At 38.1% G+C, this 23,773-nt stretch overlaps 1 protein-coding gene across 1 annotated transcript in view; it reads right to left on the bottom strand.

The window, feature by feature from the left end:
* Positions 1-23,773, bottom strand: part of csmd3b (CUB and Sushi multiple domains 3b) — a 1,719,816-nt gene that overhangs the window by 287,731 nt on the left and 1,408,312 nt on the right. Inside the window, 3 exon segments of the mRNA XM_048595770.1 lie at positions 2,479-2,670; positions 13,334-13,536; positions 18,269-18,395. Of these exon segments, the coding sequence (XP_048451727.1) occupies positions 2,479-2,670; positions 13,334-13,536; positions 18,269-18,395 (522 nt within the window).

Genomic DNA, 23,773 nt, shown 5'->3' with positions numbered 1-23,773 from the left:
AAAAGATCAGCCATGATCTTATTGAATGGCGGAGCAGGCTCGAAGGGCCAGACGGCCTACTCCTGCTCCGAGTTCTTATGTTCTTGTGATAGCTCTGGAGTGCAATGTTTGTGTTGACTAATGTGCAATAAGAGGGAGCTATCAAAATAACATGAAAATGTTTTATTCATAAATCTGTTATTTCAAGTGAGGGAAACTGATCACCAATAAAGAGGGCTGGAAGCTCAGCAATCCTAGGAGCATGACCAGGAGTGGTAGCCATTGCTGGGAATGTAGTTGGAAGGAGAGGAAGCCATGGAAGCCTATTTGGGTGGAAGAATTGACCTGTACCTACACTGCCATGAGTAAAATGGCACTGCAATGGGAATCTGACAGGGACTCCAGCCCACTGCTTTCTCTTGCCATCAAGGAATGGCTGAATGCATTTAATATGGCAAAGGCTATGGGCTCTGACATCCTGACAGTAGTGCCAAAGATTTGACATCTAGAACAACTCTTCCCTGGACAAACTTTCAATATGGAGACAACACTCTTTCCATCAAGCGCAAGAATCCCCAGTATGTGTCGTCCATAAAAAGCAGAACGGGTCCAACCTGGCCAATAACCTTCTCAGCAACACGCTTTCAGTCATCAACAAAGTGACAGAAGGTGTCATAGGTAGTACAATTAAATGTCACTGACCAATAAACTGCTCATTGTTAATTGGTTTGGATTTCATCAGGACCATTTCGCATCAGAACACAACATAAATAAATGGAGTTGAATTCAAGAGGTGGGATGGGTATGTCCTAAATCCTGAGGGGTGGTGCAAATCATTTCTGACTTTAAATGATTGCATCACAGCAGCTGGAAACATGTTTGGAGCACTTACTAGTCCTGAAGCTGTGGTGAAGCTGAATTTATTTTTAATACAAATTGCCGCAACGTTCATGCTATTTCAAAGGCGTACGGTGATTCATTTCCTTCAAATATGTTTACCATATTAGCAGAATTATAAAATACATTATGATTAATTGTATAAGAGCTGACTGAAGTTGTTATCATGTTCTTTTAGGCACTAACAAGCTGGGGAAACAAAGCAGGATAACGTGGTTTAAAAAAAATCTAAAACAAACAACAAATTGCATTTCTCTTGCATGTTTCAAGTACAAAAATTGTCCTAAGGCGCTTCAGAAGGAAATCAGACATAATTGGGCACTGGAAAACATATTACCATAAATACAGCACTTAAAAGTGACCAGATGCAGAGAATTATGATTAATCATAAAGTTCCTCAGCGTGTTAATATTATCATGGGAGAAAATTAGTTTGGAGGAATTACAACTGTCTGAGGGTATTAAATTATATAAATACAGCTAAAATGATATGATCAATAAAACATTCTGGCAGCTAGCTTCAGCACAACACTTAGCTAAATAACGTCATATCTATCCCCCATCCACATATTGACAACATTTTTATTAATGAATAATGGAAGCAATACTATATAGTCCATAAAATCTCTCACAGAAACAGGCAGATGGCCCTCATGTGTCTGTGTTGTTATCTAATAATCATCAGATCAGCAATATTCCAGATTTGGCTACCGACTTGTATCCAATTTCTTAACTCTCCCTTTCACCCACCACCTAACAAACCTAATCTTAAATCTTGTCATGGCTTCTGCTTCAGCAATTCACTCTGGCACTGAAATCGACAGACTTTCAAATTTCTGTTTGAAGTATTTTTCTGCTGTCTGTCCTTTTATCTTATTTCCAAGTCGGCTATTCATGACTCTTCAATTAGCTTTCACTTGTTCTTTCTATCTTTTCATTATTTTAAATGAATCTATCAAATTACTCCTTAATCTTCCCAAACCATCAAGTTAACCTTCATGTTTGGCATTCCTCATTGAAGTCATTGCGCTCACAAATTAGACTTGAGTCTATTCTCTTTCCTTAACATTATTCCCACGATACATAAATTTTAAGGCATTTCAACTGAATACATACTTCTTAAATTGTTCTCAAAAGAATTGCTGATTAAATTTCTGCAATAAGGTGCTTCCATCTAAGTTTAACTAGTTTTTCACTATGTGTAGGTAAATGACTGACATGTACACTGATTGATTGATCTCAAGTTGACAAAGCAAAATCAACGATTGAGAGTTGTCAATTTCCTTGTATCTGAAACACATTTACTTCTCTTTGTTTTATTTTCCAAACATTACTGAGTTTGAGGGTTCCAAAGACTGGTCACATCAGGTTCAAAATGTGAACTGTCATTCTATCTCTCCACAGATGCTGCCAACCTGTTGCGCTATAATTCCAGAATCTTTTTTGTCATTACTGTTTATGCTTCTGCAATCAGGAAGTAGCAATAATAAAACAAAACAAAAAAAAAATCCGCACATGCAAATTCTCCACGCATTAGGGCAGAATAAAACATGCTACAACTAAAACAATTTATATCATGAAAAGTTTAATTGAAATCACATACCGATGCAAACAGGAGGGCTGGGCTGCCAGAAGTACCTGTTTTCCACCTGAATGCAAGTAATTTTTTCTTCTCCCTGAAGCTCATAGCCAGGTTCACATTGGAAAATGACAGTATCTCCAGGATCTCGGCCATCTCCATTTCGACTTCCATTCATTGGTACACCGGGATCACGGCAAGCTGTTGCCACTGAGCCTAGGGATTAATAAGGGGTATGTTATTTACAATAATAATGTTAGATTATTTGCTGCAATATTTCATTTTAAATATAACATATCTGTTTAGTTGAACACTCAGGAAAGCTCAAAGGCCTCATAACTCTTAATTAAGTCATTAACATTAAGATGGAACTTGTGCTTGCTCTGTTTCACTTCTTTATTATTTTTGACAGGACCCACCATAACAGAGCTAGACAAGTAGAAGATATTATAGCCCAGAATTTCCCAGATTGCACTCATGTAGAATTTACACAAATTTATGCCAGTTTATCCACCCAAATTTCCTCTGGAGCTTCATTGTGAACACTGAAACCCCAAAATCACTGCAAAACAAATACAAAGTGTCACTGACAGGAGTAATTGTGTCTTCTGCTTTGCATTTCACACTCAGATCATCTAGATTCTGATGTTCCTCTTGCTTTCCCATTATTGTGTAGAACAGGGCTTCACTCATTTGGAAGGCAATTGCAATTGCTTAATTCTTTCCCTCCTCCTAATTCCCAACATTTGGCTCATATATAATTTGCAGCTGATCCACACCCACATCTTCCCCCAGTAAAGCGAGCTGTCCATAAGTGCTGCTGCTACATGTGTGTGTTCACTGTTAAAATGGAAAGTAGGTCTGGCCGTTAAAATGGCTCAGTGTTCTGTGTGGGGAAGCGAAAGGGTGTTACAAATGCTTCCTCCACTGCACTGATATTTAGTTCAAGTTTTCCTAATTTCCACCATGCTTTTGTACTGGAGATCCTCAGATAATCCTACAGAAACAGCACAAATGTCACTTTCTAGCAACTTCTACTAATTGTCCTGGGCTCATTTCATTTTCTGCCAGCAAATCTGGGGAGAAATCTCAGGCGAAGGCTCAATTATTGCATTTAGATAATAAGTAAATTAAACTACAGAGTGGAACCAAAATCTTTTTAGAAGTTGTCAGTCCAAATGAATGATCCTTCAAAATAAATTTAGAAAGAACAATAAAGGGTCACAATATTATTAGAATGGTACTTTGTTGCAGAGAAATGATGCACCACGTCAATCCTCAAATTATCTCTGTTTGTTAGCTTTAAGCTTAAAACAAGGAGCAACTGAGACACATTGACACATATAAATATTATTCTTCAAAATGATTAGGAACCACATAGCAGTTTATTTGAATATATTTTCTCTTTGAGCAATTTCTGCCAATCTTCCATCTCTGGAATGACAGGAAATACACATCTCTTCAAGGAAAGAAAAATAAATTTGGAGAAGTTTACCTTAAGAATTTCATACAAGATCACTGCGTACTATATGCTAATATACAGAACCCTCTGCAAAAATTATGCACAGCAACAGCACAGCAATCAGTAACTGCTGTCTGCTCTACCCATGAGGCATTTTGCAATTGAAAATGTCAAGGACACAACGCCCGATGCTTGATCAAAAGTTGTTAGGATTTGAGTGTCCTCCAAGAAACAACAAAAATTGTAGGATTGATTGCAGCTTTTAAAGTGGAAATGGATAAATATTTTAAGAAAAGAAGGGATATGAGATAGAACAAACAGATAACATTATTTGCAATAATTCTTCTCCTTTGTGATTCACCCAGTTCTATCATCTAAAACATATGTAAAGCCTCTCAGTTCAAAGTAACTGTACAATTGTTTGTGCATTGCGGATGTGTTTTGCTAGGCATTCATGAGTCACCAGGCATACTCGCTGGACTGGCAAAACTGTTAATTTGTTCCAAATCTTGGTCGTATTCTCCATAACATAACAAGGCTGGCTTCTCAGCTGCCTTGTAGACTTTTCTTTGTTACAGTTAACAGTACTTTTCTGTTATCTAATACTCGAATGCATTATTTCCAATTATTCAACCACAGCTACTGTTTAATTTCCATCTTCTGCCACCATTGATGCCAGCTAATTGTGTTAGTAACTTTCTCAAAAGTTTTCACAAATGTCAAAACTGGCCCAAGACAGAAACAGAGACAGGTAAATGTTCAGGTCAGGAGTCTCATGTTAACCATAACTGTCAGGCCCTTACAGCTTCAGTAATCCTCATGCCCCACACATCCTCGTACCGCTCATGTATTTTTTTTTATTATTCACGTTGTTTAGAAACTATATAATCATTTTCTGAAACTTTGGTTGAGCTTCTCAATTGTCTCCACAACATTATCAGCCAGTACCTCTCTGCTTCTTCCTACACAATTTTGTGATCTGCTGCACTCTCCATAGCATGACCCTCCAGAGATATGAGGACATTCAGGTCGGCAGAGTTCGATATGGATGTAGCTTATGGAGGAAAAGGAGAAGCAGGAGATGGAAGAGGAGAAGAAAGAGATAGAGAAGCAACAGAAACACAGAGAGCAGGGGACTTGCTGTACAGAGAGGTGGCCAGACCATCGTGGATCTTAAGGGGTTTATCCGGATGCCATTGCCAGGGAATATCTAACCCAGACATGTTACAGATGAGGCCTTTTTACCTGGAAGAATTGTCTAATTTGGTTTTCACTACCAGCTGCCAGTAAAAAAAAAACTTCCATTGAAGACACAGCCCCGAAATAATCCATTCATATTGTTAATGAATGATCTCGTGGTCTCACTAACCCTTTGAAAAATTTTTGATCCTCTTCATCAAATTTTCCCTCTTTTCCAGTTTTGCCATTAAAAAGAGGAAGCTCGTGTGTCTGCTGTCAATACTTGGCATGTTCTGATGCCAACAAAATACATATTCACTAGTGCAGTAAAGCCAAAAGAACCAATTAATCTCTCCTTGATGCATTAGCCTTTACTCTCAGTCATTTCTATGCAATACTCTGTTTGCAGGCCATGGCAAGGTGGAGGCTTCATTGTTTCAGTCTGCTTTGCAGCCATGATTGCCACATAGTTTGTAGAAGAGCCACTTTAGGTTTCCATCATGCTCCTGCTACATGGATGGCTCTTTAGGTGATAATGGTGGTACCATTTTTCTCATTGGTGACTCACCCAGCTTATGTCAGGTGCCCAGACGACTTGGGAGAAGTCCCAGCTGTGACACAGTTGTATCCCCTCCATTTGTACAATTACTGGTGTCTTGTATTGGTCTATTCTACCAAGTGTTGCATTGATTTGTGCATGCCACAGCAGTGGTCCTGACTTCACTTGGTGTGAGGTAAAGATCTTCATAAGGTTGGGCAATCTCTGAATGGAGGAGCTCATGCATTCAAAGGTTCCAGCTAGTCATTGTGGTGCATACGAATTGACTGGATTCCCATGACCCCAAACTGCCTCAGAGAACGCACATAAGCTGGGCTAACCCTGACCCTGGAGCACCCTGGCTTTCCTTTCTTGTGACTCCTGAAGCTCAAAATATGTGGCCCGCTAATCATGGCTGTGTGTGTCTTCCGTCCTCCTGGGGAACTTCCAACAGTTGCCTCTGCCTTTTCACTTCTAAGTGCGCACAAGGATTCATTGATGTGAGTGCATCTGAAATAGTAGATGTGCATTGTAGGATGGGAGAGCGCTGGCTCTGCTCAGTTTCTTGCATTGGTTATGGTGCATTGACAGGACTCAACCTTCCACAAAATAAATCTGAGATAACAAGGTGTAGAGCTGGATGAACACAGCAGGCCAGGCAGCATCAGGGGAGCAGGAAAGCTGACGTTTCGAGTCAGGACCCTTGTTCAGAAAGTTCTGAAGAAAGGTCCAGACCTGAAACGTCAGCCTTCCTGCTCCTCTGATGCTGCTTGGCCTGCTGAGTTCATCCAGCTCTACACCTTGTTATCTCAGAATCTCCAGCATCCACAGTTCCTACTATCTCTGAAATAAAATAAATCTTGTTTTGTCGTATGCAAGAGGGAAACTATGACAACTGATACCAGAAGCCTTTGAACTACGGAAACTTCCCAATACATATGAGTCTTTCACAATTGGGAGCAATACAATCCATTCCCTTTGAGGTGTAAACTGTGGGATTTATATGAATAATTTTTAATGCTATTTGGGGTGCACTTGAGTCTATCCTGTGAGTTAGTAACCAGTGGATTTTTTTGTGCCTGAAGTTAAAAGTTAAACAGTAAGTATTTTTGTAATCACAGTTATTTCTTTTAAAGAACAGGTTTTGAAGCCTGGTCATTGCTGCCGTAGTATATGCTTTCAACATTGGGTAGTGTTTTTAGCCCTGGGAGACCTTGGAACAGGATGACTCTGTCCAAAAGTGTTCCTGAGAAGGGAATAATAGAAGTAATGAATTAGATTACATAAGAATGAAAAGTTTGTGATATTTCCAGACCAGTAAGTGTTGGGATTAAATCCCATAACTGGTTATTTAAATTGAAGCTCAAGCATGTGGTTGCTTCAGGAAGAAGCTGTCAGAGTTCCAGTCTAAAACTTGAAGTCACAAGTGACTTAAACCTACCAGGGTGTTAGACACAGGGATTCCAGTGTGAATATTATATGATTGGCATTTCTTAAACTGTACCAGACATGGTGTTTTGAATACAATTCAAAAGCTGTTGTGTTTCTTTTTGCTTCATAAAGGAGCGGTTTAGAATTAATGGCATTATACCTTTTTCTGAGTGTTCAAAACATTTGATTATGTATTATTGATAGATAGCTTTGTTTATTCTATTTTATCTTCACTTCTTTTGTAATACATTTCTGTGTTTTTTATCAAAGCAAAATTACAACTTATCCTGCGTTTATTTCAGTGAAAGAAATTTATGATCTATTAAAGCTGTGTCTATGTCTGGGATCTGTTTGTTTGGTTGTAATATCTCTGGGATCAAAACATTTCATCCACTTTCCCATCCTCTCCTTTAATTATACTAGTGTCTCCTTCCTCATCTAGGACCTCCACAAGCACTCTGATGATCTCCATGGCTCTCTCTTACACAGGAGCGACGATCACAAGTTGTGGCACTTCTCTGCCAGAGCAAGATATTTCTAGGGCATCTTATAATCTTTCCTGTTCACTTTTTCAAACATATATCAGACAGAGAAAGAGTCCTGCTGGTCTCTGAACAATGTCAGTGGCTCATACACCTTAGCAGCAGCATGCTTCGATTCTGGAAAGTCCTCAGCAGCACTCAGACTGGCTGCAGGGTCATGAAGCAAATGTTTTATTTCCATATTCGGGAGCTGCCTGCGCCCTCAGATTCCTTGGCTGGTGTGTCTGCTGGAGGTTCAATGCTCAGGGAATTGACATCATGGTCTGGTAATGCCATGCATTGCCAGAATGAAGGTGGTGACTGGATGTTTTACAGAAGTGGACCCAGATCTGCACACCACATTTTTATTGCTGACTTTTAAGCAAGCTTAGCAGCTTTGTCTGGCTGGGTAACCTTACTTTTCCACCCTCCTTTGTCTCAGTTTCCAGGAGGACCTCAAGTTCAGCAACTGATGCAAGGGGCAGCCTCTTTTCCCGGTTAATTCATTTCTTCTTTCATTCAATGGTCTCATTAGTAGCTGTCATGATGCCTTTAAATCAAGCCCACACTTGCATTTGCATGCCATGAGGTGCCACCAACCAATAGGTCAGCCAGCCTGCCCTCCAGCCAATTTACAGTCTCAGTGAAAATGGCAGGTTTCAACTGTATACCCCAAAACCATCTGGAGTGTGGTTGGGACACAGAAATAGTCCTGAATCAGATTCTCCAGTCCTGGATGCACTATCCTGTGCATTCTGTTTGTGATCATTCAAAGAAGTTTGAGTTGAAACTTGAATCTTCACATCAGAAAGCTAACACAATTACTGTCCAGATTATTATTACACCTGAAGCATAAAATCTACCCCAGCATATTTATGTATGTTTACAATTAAATTTCTTTTATTCCAGACAGACGTATAAACAATTTTGGAAAAGTAAATAAATGCCTCTAATGTCAATGACATTTAATATGAAATATCAATATCAGATTGAATATTCCAAGCACTGTATTTCTAAACTGTGAGGGATACACCATTCAAAGAATTCTCCATTAGCTGATACCACTGTCTGGTGCAGAGTAGGCACTTCAAGTTGAATGTACAGAAAATAATGTAGAGGTAGTAACATAATTCTTGAAACAGTTACACTTTGGATGCAAGATTTTCGTTGTTGGAAGACTGGGTGCTTCTCGTGCTTACATTACGTTTCAAAGGTGATGTAAGTAGTAAATCTGTTCCTAATCTCTATCTGCTGGCTGAATCATTCACTCTCTATAGCTACTTTACCTTCATTCTTAGAAAACAACAAGTGTGCTGATGATCTAGTGGTGTAACACTACATTTCTGGGCAAATCTCTGGAAAGATAAATGATCATTTAGATCATTAGATTTTGAATTATACATAATATTTCAACATTTCTGCAAGATTGTTGCAAAGCTACAGTATGCTATTTGATTTACTGTGTTCATAAGGGATGATTATGGACTCAGGGCAATATTTATTGAGAATTTACAAATGATCTATATTTTAGCATACAGGTTAAAAAAGACATTATAATTATTGCACATTTCTAAAGATGGGAAACATGCTGATATCACTTGCTGGAACCCGCAGCAAAATGTTGACATCTTTCCACCTTCAAACTGATAATCATGCAATTGTTTTCATTGATTATCTGAAAAAAACCTTCTATGGTGACTTTTGATTTTCTTGTGCTGTGTTTTCACAGGACTGCGGAATTGAGGGTTCTGTGTTGAAAACTTCATTTTTTTTTAATTTCCAACAACTTTTTTCAGCATAATGTACTGTGCTTTGGCCTTTGTTGTTAGCAAAGTGGTTCTTATTTTTATGTTGTTCCATAGAAATGAAAAGTTCCTTTTTGGAGAAATGAGCCTTAAGTAATAGTTTCCACTTCTCACCTCTATCAACATAAGGTATCATGTCACCTGTAAATCTAAGTGATTCCATTCCTTGAGCAAGTGCAATGACATCGAATTAGATGTCTTGGTTTATAACCTGCAGCAAGTTAAAAAAGAAAGGGGTAGATTTGAGCTTGTATTGCTGGGTGGCAGAGATAAACAACTCATCACACACCTTGCCTGATTTTGCATTTCAGTTTCCAGCCAACAATAAAGGTCCAAATCAACTGTATCTGTTAGGTATTGTATTCAGTGCAGAGAGCAACCTTTTTACTGAAATCTTCAGTACATGTTACTCCTATCAATGAGGGTAAGATAGACATTGTTGATATTAAACATTTCAAGGAGTAAGGCTCATAATAGTTACCATTTAACGATAACCTCACGATTACATGATCTGTCGATGAGATTCCCACAAATTGCTAAAAATGCCTACTTAACTATTTTTCAATGTGATTTATTTTTTCATTACAATATTTTCAATATTCAGCATCCGATTTTTTTTCAAAAAGGTAAAAATTACCCATTTCCCAACAACTCAATTCATCTATTGCTGAAATTTCTTTGGTGTCTTTTAATGCTTCACATCAACCAAACTGTTGAAGGATGTGATTGGTTGTGCTTTGCCATTACCTGCTTAAGAGTTAAGGCTAGAAAATAAATGCTGGCCTTACCATCAATGCTCACAAAGTAAGAACAATTAAAAATCAATGTAAAATTTTGTTTGAAGGTCTCAGCTTCTTCCAATATCCTGCTATTGGATTTGATATTAGCCTGGATATTGGTATAAAAATAACCGCCTCGCTAACAATGCTGACCATAGTTAATGTGGAAATTATACTGCAACTTCTGGTGACCCCACATGTACATTTAAAAGTAATAGTCTAGAAATTCTCAATGGAAGTGGATTTGTCCTCTAACAGCTGCACTACAATGAGATCTCAATGCCTGATGTACCAATCAAATGTATTGAACAGAGCAAAGCTTCTCAGGCACACAGTCTAAACTTGAAAGATGAAGTTAGGATTTGTCCATTCTAATGTCCCTTATTTTGCAGCATGGTAAGTCTTATTATTGGTAAACCACCTCTCTGACACTGAACAATAAAATCATGCAAACAGAGTCTCATTCCTTCAGATACTTTTCAGGACAGGCTGCCTCAAAATACTTAACGCTAATCCAGTTTTGTTTTAAGTTTTGAGACATTAGGATCAATTTTTATGCAAGAAACTCTTGCAAGTATCAATGAGCAGATAATATATTTACTTATATTGATTATTGGTTAAATATTAACCAGAACCTCAAAACATTTCCAGCTCTTCTTTTAAATAGTGCCATGCAATGTTTCACATCCACCCAATTTGACGTATAGATCTCAGTTTAACTTCTCATCTGAAAGATGGCACCTCAAAGTGCAATATTCCCCCTACACTCCACTTGAGTTTCAGCCTTGGATTTTTGTGCTGATGTCCTGAATTGAGATGTGAATGCAGAATCTTTTATCTCAGAGCTACAACTGTGCTACTAATTTATATTTCTCATTCTGTCTTCTCACACTCTCTTAAAATTGATTGCTGTCCTTGATTTTTCATTGAATTCAATATTCTGACACAGCTAATTCAGATTCTTCTGCTTAGTAGAACTCTTTAACCCAGTTGATAATGAAGATACATAGTTATTTGCTTGTCTCCAAAGTTCCCCAATTTATTAGAGGGTACGACATTGGTTTGTTTCTCTAATGAACGGTCAATTTTAATGAAAACACCCAACAGAAAATCTGTGGGTGAGCACAGTTCAAGGAGCAGTGGTGTCACTCATTTTCCAACTGATAACCAGTCATCTCTGGCTCTCTGAGCTAAATTTGTAATTTGACCTTTGAGATTGTAAAATATGCATAATTTCGCAAGCAAGATCAATTCCATTCAGTCAACTATGTTAACATAGTTTTATTTTGCTTCTGGTATTTTCTACACAGAAATTTCCTACTAATTTTTGGAAGATCACTCTTATAAATCAAGATTTACTCTCCAACACTGTACTGAAGGAATAATGCTCTGTCAAGGGTGCCACTTTTTGGGATAGGATGTTAAAACGAAGCCTCAACTGTATTCTTAAGTGAACATAAAAGATCTCATGGCACTATTTCAAAGAAGAGCTGGAGGTTATCTTGGTGTCCTGGCCAATATTTATTCTTAATCAACATGATAAAGATAGTTGATCTGACCATCATCATTTTGCTTTCTATGGAAGCTTGTTGTGCACAAATTGACTGCCATATTTCCTGTAATGGAACAGGGCCAAATCCAAAAGTACTCAACTGGCCGTTAAATGCTTTGAGATGTTTGCTGATGGTCGTGAAAAGGCTTACATAAATGCAAGTGTGCTGGGGTTTTGTGGTGCAGTGGTACTGTCCTTATATTTGGCCCAGAAGGTCCAAGTTTAAATGCCAGTTGCTCCAGAAGTGTGTCATAACACATCTGAACGGGTTGCTTAAGAACATTTTTAGGTGACTTGTCAGCATTGCCAAGTGATGTAGAATACCAGACTCAAGGAGAGTTACACACACCCTGCCTTGCTAAAGCCTCGTGAATGCTCGTCCTTTTGGGGCTCTTACGGTGCAGAGGTAACATATGTCCCTACCTCTGGATCAGGCGTCCTGGGTTCAAGTCCACCCTACTGAAGAGCTGTGTAAAAAATCTCTGAACAGGTTGCTTAGAAATTATCTAGAAATGCAAAGGTTTAATTTCCATTAAAAGTTGCATTGAAGTTAATTAATAGTTTTTTTTAAGTACATCAGTTGTATATGTTTCTCCATGGTGAGAGTGAGTAAAGGTGACAAGTTTTCTTTAAAACAAAAGGCACCAGTTCAATTTTGAGGGACAGAAAGTAACAATTATTCCCATTGAAACAACTTAATGGACTCAATATTTGGAAAGTGACATTTGCACTTTGCAACTCACCTCAGTGGCCTCATTGAGAACAAAAATTCTCTATGTTGGTTAATCATATGAACAGTTGAGATAAGTGCCAAATCACATCATGACATATTAGGAATGAATGTATCAATCCAATAGCCTGACCTGAAAAATTAATTTGTCACACCACACACATAATATCTTACTTATTTAACAGTCATTTGCTACTGACCAGTGGTTAACTTGGTTTAGTTCAAAGATGCTACAATTATTTCTGGTATCTGGAAATTTGATAAAGAACAAGAAATCTTGATAACATATTTTCAGCTGAATGTGTCTCCTAACTCCTATTTGTGTTTTATTTTGCATTTCAATTGTAATAAAGTGCTCCTTGAACTGGGAATTTATATTTTGTTACTGTAAAGGAAAGTTTTTTTTTAATTTCAGAATTTAAGCTGCCAATAATTGACTGAAGACTCAAACTGTGCATATGTACTAAATATTGTTGTGCTCACAAAACCAAATAACAATTTTAAGAAAGTAAATCTCATTGCAGTTGATTCAAATGTCGGTGAAATGAAAAGCAGGATAGTTGTGCCATGTCCTTTCAATAAATTCATCATTTTATAGGTGTCAACATTATTAACAATTAGATGCCATTTTTGTCTTTTATTGATTGGTCATGAGCAAAATTTTGCAATAACCACAATAAAGTTTTGAACTGGAATAAACAAAGATCAGCGATCTGCCCCTTTTCAATACCAACACTATTTGAAGAAAACAAAATCACAATAATTATGTCCTTGTATTGGATTTACTTTATGACAACAATAATCATACATTAAAACTGTACCAACTATAGTTTTTTTTTCAATAACAGGGGTTATACTATTAAAGAACAGGGTGATACTTACTGGAGAACTGAACAGCAAATCCCGATTTACTGATGAAGAAGTCAGTATCGAACTGGATTGTGATGAGGTTCAAGGTACTGTGAATGTTGTCGGGAATAAGAGAGCCACTGACTTCTTTCAGAAGCATCTCATTCTCAGAAGGACCATCCCAGACTCGTAAAATGTCGTGAGATGCCTCAGTATCAAAAGCAAGAAACTGAAGACTGTAAAATGAAAACAAATACAAAAGACATTCTAATTCTATGAGATTCATGTAGTATTCAGCATATTTTACAATCTGGGGCATACCACTCCAGAGAATATTCAGTCTACAACCTGCTTTTGGTGGGCTTAAGCTTTCCTGATCCTTTTGGTCTCACAAAGTAGAAAATTAGAAATTACCTGAGTGGTTTTGGGAGCAGCTTACAATGATTCTTTATGAGGAAGTTAGATGTTTACTATCTGATACAAATGAGAAGACTATGTACAACAGAAAGTACACATATTGTAATTGAAAATTGCAATTGAGGTCCTAAAACCAGCTTGGGACCACAATATGAACATTTAAGCAACCTTGCATCTGTTTTAAGTAAGTGATTACTCATCTCTTTATTGGATTACTTGAATGTCACAATCAACTGGGCCAAACAAGAACATTCTTGGATTCTAAATTATCGTCCGCCCAGTTTTCAGGAAAGCAATTACCATTTGTCATCTGAAATTCATTTCACTATTCTCTTGTGAATGAAATACAGTATTTTAATTCAAACATTTAAATTGACATTGTTGCTTTTTTGGAGAAGTCTAATTGCTTTTAAATGATTGCTAGCTGTAAGATAAATTTATTTAATTTTCAGTTACTTTTCTGCTTTCTGTTCAATGTACGAAATAACTGCTCTTCACTGCCACTGGTGGAAAATAAGTGAAGTAATAAAAGATAATAATATGAAGGAAAGGTAAATGTATTGGAAAGTTTCAATTTAAAAACAAAATCAATTAGTCATGTTCTCAAATCATCCTTTTTTTCTGGTTGTTTGTGGGCTGCTTATTCCATATGTTAGGAACAAGGTTGAAATAACCTTAACATATTCTAATTAGTATCTTTATATCAATAAAATGAAATGCACTACAACTCCTCAGTATTGACTAGGTTTACACCCAGAAATGAACAAGCACCAAGCACTAAGTATCATGTACAAGTGGTTGTCAGTGCTCACTTTTCTGAGGGAAAATGTTTTCATTTGGTCATATTAAAATGCCTCAACTCGTGTACTTATTGGGTCCCACATGGTTGTGAGGTAAACATTTCATATTTTAGCATACAAGCTACAAGGGTAAATTGTCCTGTTCCCATGCCTATCTTTGCCATCACATTTATTCTCATTGTGGATCATGCCTAACCCAACTGTTGCCAGCTTTCCACAGCTATGAAGGATTATGACAAAGTAACGCTCTTTGAGACTTCAAAAAGTAGTAAAATCGCTGCAAAAAATGGAGAAACAATCCGGTAGAAGTGCCTTGAAGTCACTTTAGGGGAAACAGTGGAGAATAGTGCAAGAAAGGGATTCTATGAACACATTAAGGACTAAAGGGTAACAAAGAACAAAGAACAAAGAAAATTACAGCACAGGAACAGGCCCTTCGGCCCTCCAAGCCTGTGCAGATCCAGATCCTCTATCTAAACATGTCAACTATTTTCCAAGGATCTGTATCCCTCTGCTCCCTGCCCATTCATGTATCTGTCTAGCTACATCTTAAATGATGCTATTGTGCCCACCTCCACCACCTCCACTGGCAACGCGTTCCAGGCACCCACCACCCTCTGCATGAAGAACTTTCCATTCATATCTCCCTTAAACTTTTCCCCTCTCACCTTGAAATTGTGACCCCTAGTAATTGAGTCCCCCACTCTGGGAAAAAGCTTCTTGCTATCCAACCTCTCATGATTTTGTAGACCTCAATCAGGTCCCCCCTCAACCTTCATCTTTCTAATGTAAATAATCCTAATCTACTCAACTTCTCGTCATAGCTTCCGCCCTCTATACCAGGCAACATCCTGGTGAACCTCCTCTGCACCATTTCCAAAGCATCCGCATCCTTTTGGTAATGTGGCGACCAGAACTGTACGCAGTATTCCAGATGTGATCGAACCAAAGTCCTATACAACTGTAACATGACCTGCCAACTCTTGTACTCATTACCCCGTCCGATGAATGAAAGCATGTCGTATGCCTTCTTGACCACTCTATCGACCTGCGTTGCCACCTTCAGGGTATAATGGACCTGAACACCCAGATCTCTCTGTGCATCAATTTTCCCCAGGGCTTTTCCATTTACCACATAGTTCGCTCTTGAATTGGATCTTCCAAAATGCATCACCTAACAAAGGAGAGAAGAGGGCCCCTCAAAGATCAGCAAGGCCACCTATGTGCAGAACCGAAGGAGCTGGGGGAGATACTAAACAAGTATTTTGCATCAGCGTTTATGGTGGAGAAGGATATGGAAGATACAGAACATGGGGAAATAAAGGGTGACATCTTGAAAAATGTCCATATCACAGAGGAGGAGGTGCTGAATGTCTTAAAAGGCATAAAAGTGGAAAAATCCCTGGGACCTGATCAGGTGTACCCTAGAAATCTGTGGAAGCAAGGGAAGAAATTGCTGGGCTCCTTGCTGAGATATTTTCTATCATCGATAGCCACAGGTGAAGTGCCAGAAGAGTGGAGATTGGCTAATGTGGTGCCACTATTTCAGAAAGGCGGTAAGGAAAAGCCAGGGAACTATAGACCAGTGAGTCTGACATTGGTGGTGGGAAAGTTGTTAGAGGGAATCCTGAGAGACAGGATTTACATGTATTTGGAAAGACAAGGACTGATTAGGGACAGTCAACACGGTTTTGGGCATTGGAAATCACGTGTCATTAACTTGATTGAGGTTTTTGAAGAAGTGACAAAGAGGATTGATGTGATCTTATATGGTCTTTCATAAGGCGTTTTCGATGAGGTTCCTCATGGTAGACTAGTTAGCATGGTTAGATCACATGGAATACAGGGAGAACTGGCTATTTGGATACAGAACTGGCTCAAAGGTAAAAGACAGAGAGTTGTTGTGGAGGGTTGTTTTTCAGATTGTAGGCCTGTGACCAGCAATGTGCCACAAGGATCAGTGCTGGTACAGTGTTTTTTTGTCATTTATATAAACGATTTGGATCTGAACGTAGGAGGTCTGGTTAGTAAGTTTGCCAACGACGCTAAAATTGGAGGTGTAGTGGACAGCGAAGAAGGTTACCTCAGAGTACAACAGGATCTTGATCAGATGGGCCAATGGGCCGAGGTGCAGCAGATGGAGTTTAACTTAGATAAATGTGAGGTGCTGGATTTTGGAAAAGCAAATCAAGGCAGGACTTATTCACTTAATGGTAAGGTCCTAGGGAGTGTTGCTGAACAAAGAGACCTTGGAGTGCAGGTTCATAGTTCCTTTAAAGTGGAGTCTCAGGTAGACAGGATTGTGAAAAAGGTGTTTGTTATGTTTGGTCAATGCATTGAGTACAGGAGTTGTTGCATGTTGCAGCTGTGCAAGACATTGGTTCAGCCACTTTTGGGTTATCGCATGCAATTTTGGTCTCCCTCCTATAGGAAGAACGTTGTGAAACTAGCAAGGGTTCAGAAAAGATTTACAAGGATGTTGCCAGTGTTCAAGGGTTTGAGCTATAGGAGAGGCTGATTGGCTGGGGCTATTTTCAGTGGAGTGTCAGAGGCTGATGTGTGACCTTATAGAAGTTTATAAATCACGAGGGCATAGATATGATAAATAGCCAAGGTCTTTTCCCCAGAGTAGGGGAGTCCAAAACTAGAGGGCATAAGTTTAAAGTGAGAGGGAAAAACTTTAAAAGGGACCTGAGGGGCAACTTTTTCACGCAGAGGATGGAGCGTGTATGGAATGAGCTGCCAGAGGAAGTGGTGGAGGCTGGTATAATTACAACATTTAAAAGGGTATATGAATTGGAAGGGTTTCGAGGGATCGGGCCAAATGCTGGCAAATGGGACTAGAACATATGGTCGGCATGGACAAGTTGGGCTGAAGGGTCTGTTTCCGCGCTGTATATCTCTCTGACTGTATGACTCTAAATGGACCACAGGGAAAATAAAACAAAATAACTATGCTGCATGTAAGCCAGTTTTTTTTTTAGAAAAAGGTTTATTTCACATGTTTTGACAAAGAATTATTGTTCAGTGGACTCAACTGTGTTACAAAATAGGCTTCAATATATAGATGTTCAACAGTGATAAAACAATTCTGATTTTGTCTTTTTAGGTCAATCCTCCTAGGCACACATTATTGCTGGAAGAACAGCTCGTCAGTCCTTTGATAACATGACTCAAGAACTAACGATTAGGATGCTATCGCTGCCCTCAACATAGCCTCTTAAAACACAGCTTACATGACATTATATTTTACTTATGCATAGTACAAATTATTTATGTACCATATGAGAGTGAGATGACTGTAGCATGCAAATTGTGAGCATAGAACCTGATTGAGTGAAACAAATTAATACTCAAAATTGCCTCTCTCTTACATCCTCATTGTTTTCTGTTTGAAGTGGTTTGACAAGTTGTTTTATTCTTGATAATGGGCCATTGAAACTGGGACATAACACAGTTCAGTGGTACTCAAAAACAGAAAAAATATTTTCTTGTCAACTAACATCTAAGCACTGTATTATAAAATATTTATGAACTTTTCAATGCACCAAAACAATTCTTAAACATTAGAAATGCATTTGTGAGAAGTAATCCACTAAATTAATGCTATTTTTTCGATCCTCAAAATGAAGATCTTTCAAATAATTACACAGAAAGATCCTAAACATTAATCAATCAATTAATACATATTCACAACTGCTTTGGATAGAATCATTCTTGCACAATATTTTCACTGACTGTACAATAGTACCTGATAATATTTCCCGGATCCATTTCAATTGTCCAGATGCAGCGGAGATTATTGTCATAGGGGAAAGGGTAACCAGGGGACAGAATCCTTCCAGATGATTCACCTTTGAACTGGCCTCCACATTCAGCTAATAAGGAAATGATACATTAGTTAAACTCTTGGTAACTGTGACAGTTTGAGACTTATTGGTCATTTTTGTTTTCTCCATCGAAATGCTCTGGAACTGATTTGCATTGAAAAGAACAAAATACAATTGTACAAGTTGTTACAAAAAAAGGCAAAAGATTGTTAAAAAGTGAATGGTCTAGGTGCAGAAGATGTTTCCTCAAAGACTGTAATGAGAAAAAAAAATTAGTAACATGACTTGATAGTCAATGTATACTTCATTCTCAGCATGTTGGGAAGTTTCCAGTCCTGGGTGCTTGGCAGGGACTGTCTGGCATACTCTCCTCCCTGACCTTCTTTCCTGTTTGTGAACACAAGATAAAAAACACAGACAGGAACACTCATCAATAGCAAAGTGTTTAGAACAGAAAGTTGGTTGGGCAGTCAAATGGTTAGAAAGTAGGTATGTAATTAGAAGTTATTTTTAATTCATGTTAGTCAAAGCACCAACGTGCAGTTGTACACACTGTGTTTATTAATTTGTATGATTAGGTGGAGGTGAGCCGTAACTGAATAAGGTAAGACCATTATATGTTCAGTTACTTTATCATGCTTTGGATATTAGCCAGTAATGGGACAACTCTAGATATGAAACTACATAAAACAGTGCCTAACATTACAATGAGGGGGAGCTGATGGCCTAGTGGTATTATCGCTGGACTGCTAACCTAGAGATCCAGATTATGTTCTGGGGACCTAGGGTCAAATCCTGCCATAGCAGATGGTGGAATTTGAACTCTGTAAATATCTGGAATTAAGAGTCTAATGATGATCATGAATCCATTATCAATTATTGGGGGGAAAAACCCATCTGGTTCACTAATGACCTTTAGGGGAGTAAACTGCCATCCTTACCTGATCTGGCTTACATGTGACTCCAGACCTACAGCAATGTGGTTGACTCTTAACTGGCGTCTGGACAATTAGGGCAATAAATGCTGCCTGGCCAGGGACACCCTCATCCTGTGAATGAATAAAACAAAAGGGCATAATCCTCACGTGTGTTCTCCACACTTCTTCAGGGGACTGGGAAGCAATAGATGGTTTCACTACCATCAATGCTTTTTAGTGATATTGGGTTAAACCACTGATATCAGTCGGGATGTCGTTGGCAGAAGTAGGCTCAATCTTGATAAACAGTACATAGGTTTATTATATGTTACTTCATAGTTACTTACAATGCATATGAGATTTATGGTCTCTTATGAGGAATCAGGGTCACTTTAACAGTGGTTCCAATTACTACCAATGAAACATTCTCATACAACTTTAATAAAAAAAAGTCACAGAACTGGTTAACTCCTCCTAGGAAAACACATTTCTATCTTGAAGGGTGAAACTTATTTTCTAGTGTTAATTAGCGCATTTTGGTTGATACAAAATTATGAATTAAAAGTAGGAATAAGGCCATTCAGCTCTTCAAGATAACTCCACTACTGAATAAGATAATGGCTGATCTGTTTGCATGAATTCCACATTCTCGCCTACCCTAACAACCTCTGATTCCTTTGCTGAATAAAATATCTATTTACTGTCTCATCAAAGAAATAATGACCCATCTCCACCACAATCTAAGGTACAGAAGACAGCTAGTCATGACCTCAGATCACTGTTGTCCTGTTGCCCATCTCTGTTTGTGAATTAGTTTTCAATCTTTCAAAGAACAAAACCTTCCTATTTTTACAACTCTCACACATAGCTGAATGGTGTGGCACCTGATACTATTATAACACAGCTAAATGAGGTTCACACTTCACAGAAAATACCAATATGGAATACAAAATGAACACAGATTTAAAGGGGATCCCAATTTCCAATAATAACACAGTTAATCCTAAATATTTTGCAGCCAGCAAGTTTATATTCTTAATTGTTATTGGAACTCCATTAGTGTGAAACAAGCCCCTTATTCTAATTACTGATCAGACACCTGAAGCATTTATTTCTTATGAGCCATGAAACTGTTTCTTTTTCAAGGCATCTGTTATGTTTCTCACTGTTTAAGTGCAATTCAGTATGAAAAATCATTTAAAAAGTTAATAAGGATTTCAAAATCATTTGTTATAGTAGCCATAACTAATATGTCAGAATGGTATGAGAACATTATTTTTCCATTGTTGGTCCAGTTACATGACTACCAATGTCGTTAAATTGAAAACTAAACCACTATTCTATGGTCTTAAATATTAAAACGTACAAAATAAAATCAAAAGAATAATGGATGACAATCCAAAATATTTCTATCATGCTGAGTTACAGAAAAAAAATCATGAAGTCAACATATGCAACTTAGCAGCATTTGCAATGTCAGAATTGCTTTTCTATTCAGCATGTTTTATTTTGTTAATGTGCAGGATTTAATTAATGACACAGCTGATTTTTTTGACTGCACAACAAATGTACATATTTTGCTAGCTGAATTTTCTCCTCTCTTAATTTTGGCAGACTTGACACACAAGATAATGGGTAAATTACCTTGTTCAAATGAATGAGGAGACTTATAAAATTCTAACAGGACTGGACAGGGTAGATGCAGGGAGGATGTTCCCGATGGTGGGTGTGTCCAGAACCAGGGGTTACAGTCTGAGGATTCGGGGTCGACCATTTAAACAGAGATGAGGAGACATTTCATCACCCAAAGAGTGGTGAGCTTGTGGACTTCATTACCACAGGATGCCAAAACATTGAATGCATTCAGGAGGTGACTAGATATAGCACTTGGGGTGAATGGGATCAAAGGTTATGGGGAAAAAGCAGGATTATGCTACTGAGTTGGACGATCAGCCATGATTGTGAAGAATGCTGGAGCAGGCTCAAAGGGCCAAATGGCCTGCTCCTGCTCCTATCTTCTATGTTTCTATATACAGGCTTCTGCCAGTGCTAAATTATGATAGACTATTAAGAAACATTGTACTTTCCCCATCTTGTGCATGGTTAACTTCTCAAGTTTGCACAACACCTCTTCAACTGGTCAAGTTTAGATTAATAATAAACCATGCAGGTGAGGCCCTGTAGTCTACGGGGCATGCAGGTACATGTTACAGCCACAAATGTACTCCCAAATTTTGCATTCAAAATAAAGGTTTTTGTATTGAAAAAAAATGTCTTGAAGGCTTTCTTGTCTGCTGTCGAATGCACAAAAAAATTAGTGCAATTATAACACAGATTCTACATCTAACTACAATGTTATACAATTTATTTTAAAAACATTCAATATTTATGGCTGTTATTGTAAATTCCACCTGGCAATTGCAGCCTCCCAGAGCTTTAATGGGATGATATAAATGTGGCCGTGCTGAAGCCTGCAGCTTAAACTTCCTCATCTGGGTTGGTAATTCAGAGTCAGGACAATTGTCAACTCTAAAAACCACATCTTGGAAAAAAGAAGTGCTCCAGATGTTGGAAATTTTATTCCAAGGTCAGACTTCAAATGGAATTGTGGTGGCTGACCCCAAATAGAATGTGGATGCTGCTGGAACCAGTAGTGGCTTGGAAGAAATACTTGGTTAAAACTATGAAAATTTCAAAAAAAGGTGACAATAAACTACCCTCTATCTCTCACCGCTCCACATACTCCCAGTACCCATCCATACCATCTAATGCCCTCCCTGCCACTCTATGGCTCCTTATAACCTCTATTCCAACCAATGCGCTCCTCCCACTCACTTGGCTCCTTATATTATGTCCATGTTTTAAGGCTCCAACCAGCAGAAACAATCTCTCAGCAGCAAACTTATTAAGCCACTTCACAGTCTTGTATGTCTCAATGAAATTGCCTATGAATCCTCGAAAGAATATCAGCCCAATTTATTCAGCTTCTCATCATAGAACTATCTCTGTATTCTAGGGACCAATTTACTAATAAAAACAGAAAATTCTGAAAAAAAGAGTTAGCAGGTCTGGCAGCATCTGTGGGAAGAAAGCAAAGTTAACATTTCGGGTCCAGTGACCTTTCTTCAGAATGTCAATTTAGTAAACCTTCTCTGGAGTGCCTCCAATACAAGTATATCCTTTCATGAATGTGGAAACCAAAATTGCAGTTAGTACTACAGATGTGATTTCATCAAAACCTCGTACAATTTTAATAACACTTATAAACCTTAACTGATAAATTGTAAAGAGTTGAGGCCACAGTACTGATGCTTGCAGCAATCTACAATTCACTGCCGAACAATCTGAAAATACCTCACTTTTTCCTGAACTCTTCTTCCTGAATGTTGTTCAATTCTCCAATCGCTTATTAACGTCAGTAATGCACCTTACCTAGTGCCTTTTGGAAGTTCAGGTATACTACATCTAGTGGTTCAACTCTATCTAATCTCTTAGTTACATCCTCAAAAAACTTTAATAAATTGTCAAATCACGCTTCCCCATTGTAAAGCCGCACTGATTTGCCTAAATCATATAATGCGTTTTAATTGCACTGTTAAGGCTTTCTTTAAAATTGAGTCCAACATTTTCTCAATGACTGGCATTAGGCTAACTGGCCTATCGTTCACTGTATTCTCTCTGCTTCCTTTCTTGATAATAAGTGTAACATTTGCTAGCTTCCAAAGTGATAGGACCATTCCTAATCTAAGAAATTTTAGAAAATCATAGCGTATGCATCTACAAGCTCTGCAGCTCTTGCAAAAGGCTAGAGGAGTAGGGAATCAAGGCCTGGGCATTTTCAGGTTTAAATCTGTTAAGTTTCTCTCATATTTTCTACCTGTGGATAGTCATTTCCTCACTCTTTCACCCCTAGGTTATCGCCTATTTCTTGTAAGAAATTTATGTCTTCCGCTGTGAAGACAGGTACAAAATATCTCGCCTCATTTCATGTGATAATTTCTCCTGTCTCTCTTTCTGAGGGAGCAAAGTTTAATTTAGCCATGACTGCCCTTTTTGGATACTTATATAAACACTCACAATATGTGTTTTTTATATGTTTGACCAGTTCAGTCATCGCATTTTATTCTCCCCTTCTTATCAAATTTTAAGCGTTCTTTGCTGATTTAACTCTCCCAATCTTCGTACTTGTTAACTCTAACTCTTAAACGAGTGAGCGTGTCATGTTCTGTTTTTATTTTCTATGGAATATATTTTTGCTAAAAATATCGATTTTTTTTTACTTTAAATGATTCATAATGCTGGCTTTGCACCATACCTTCTTAATTATTTACTGAATTGACCTGAGCTGGATCTTCCCTCATACTTATGTAACTAGCTTTGAATAAGTTTAAGATTCTTGGATGTGATTGGAGAATGACACTTTCAAGATGAGCATCCATTGAGCAGAATTTCTAAATAGGGCTTTTACAAAGATATTATTAATTAACTCTGCTTCATTGCACAATATTA

This window comes from Rhincodon typus, chromosome 4 (genome assembly GCF_021869965.1).
Source record: "Rhincodon typus isolate 14 chromosome 4, sRhiTyp1.1, whole genome shotgun sequence".
Lineage (NCBI taxonomy): Eukaryota > Metazoa > Chordata > Chondrichthyes > Orectolobiformes > Rhincodontidae > Rhincodon > Rhincodon typus.
This window is presented reverse-complemented; position numbering and strand designations above follow the sequence as displayed.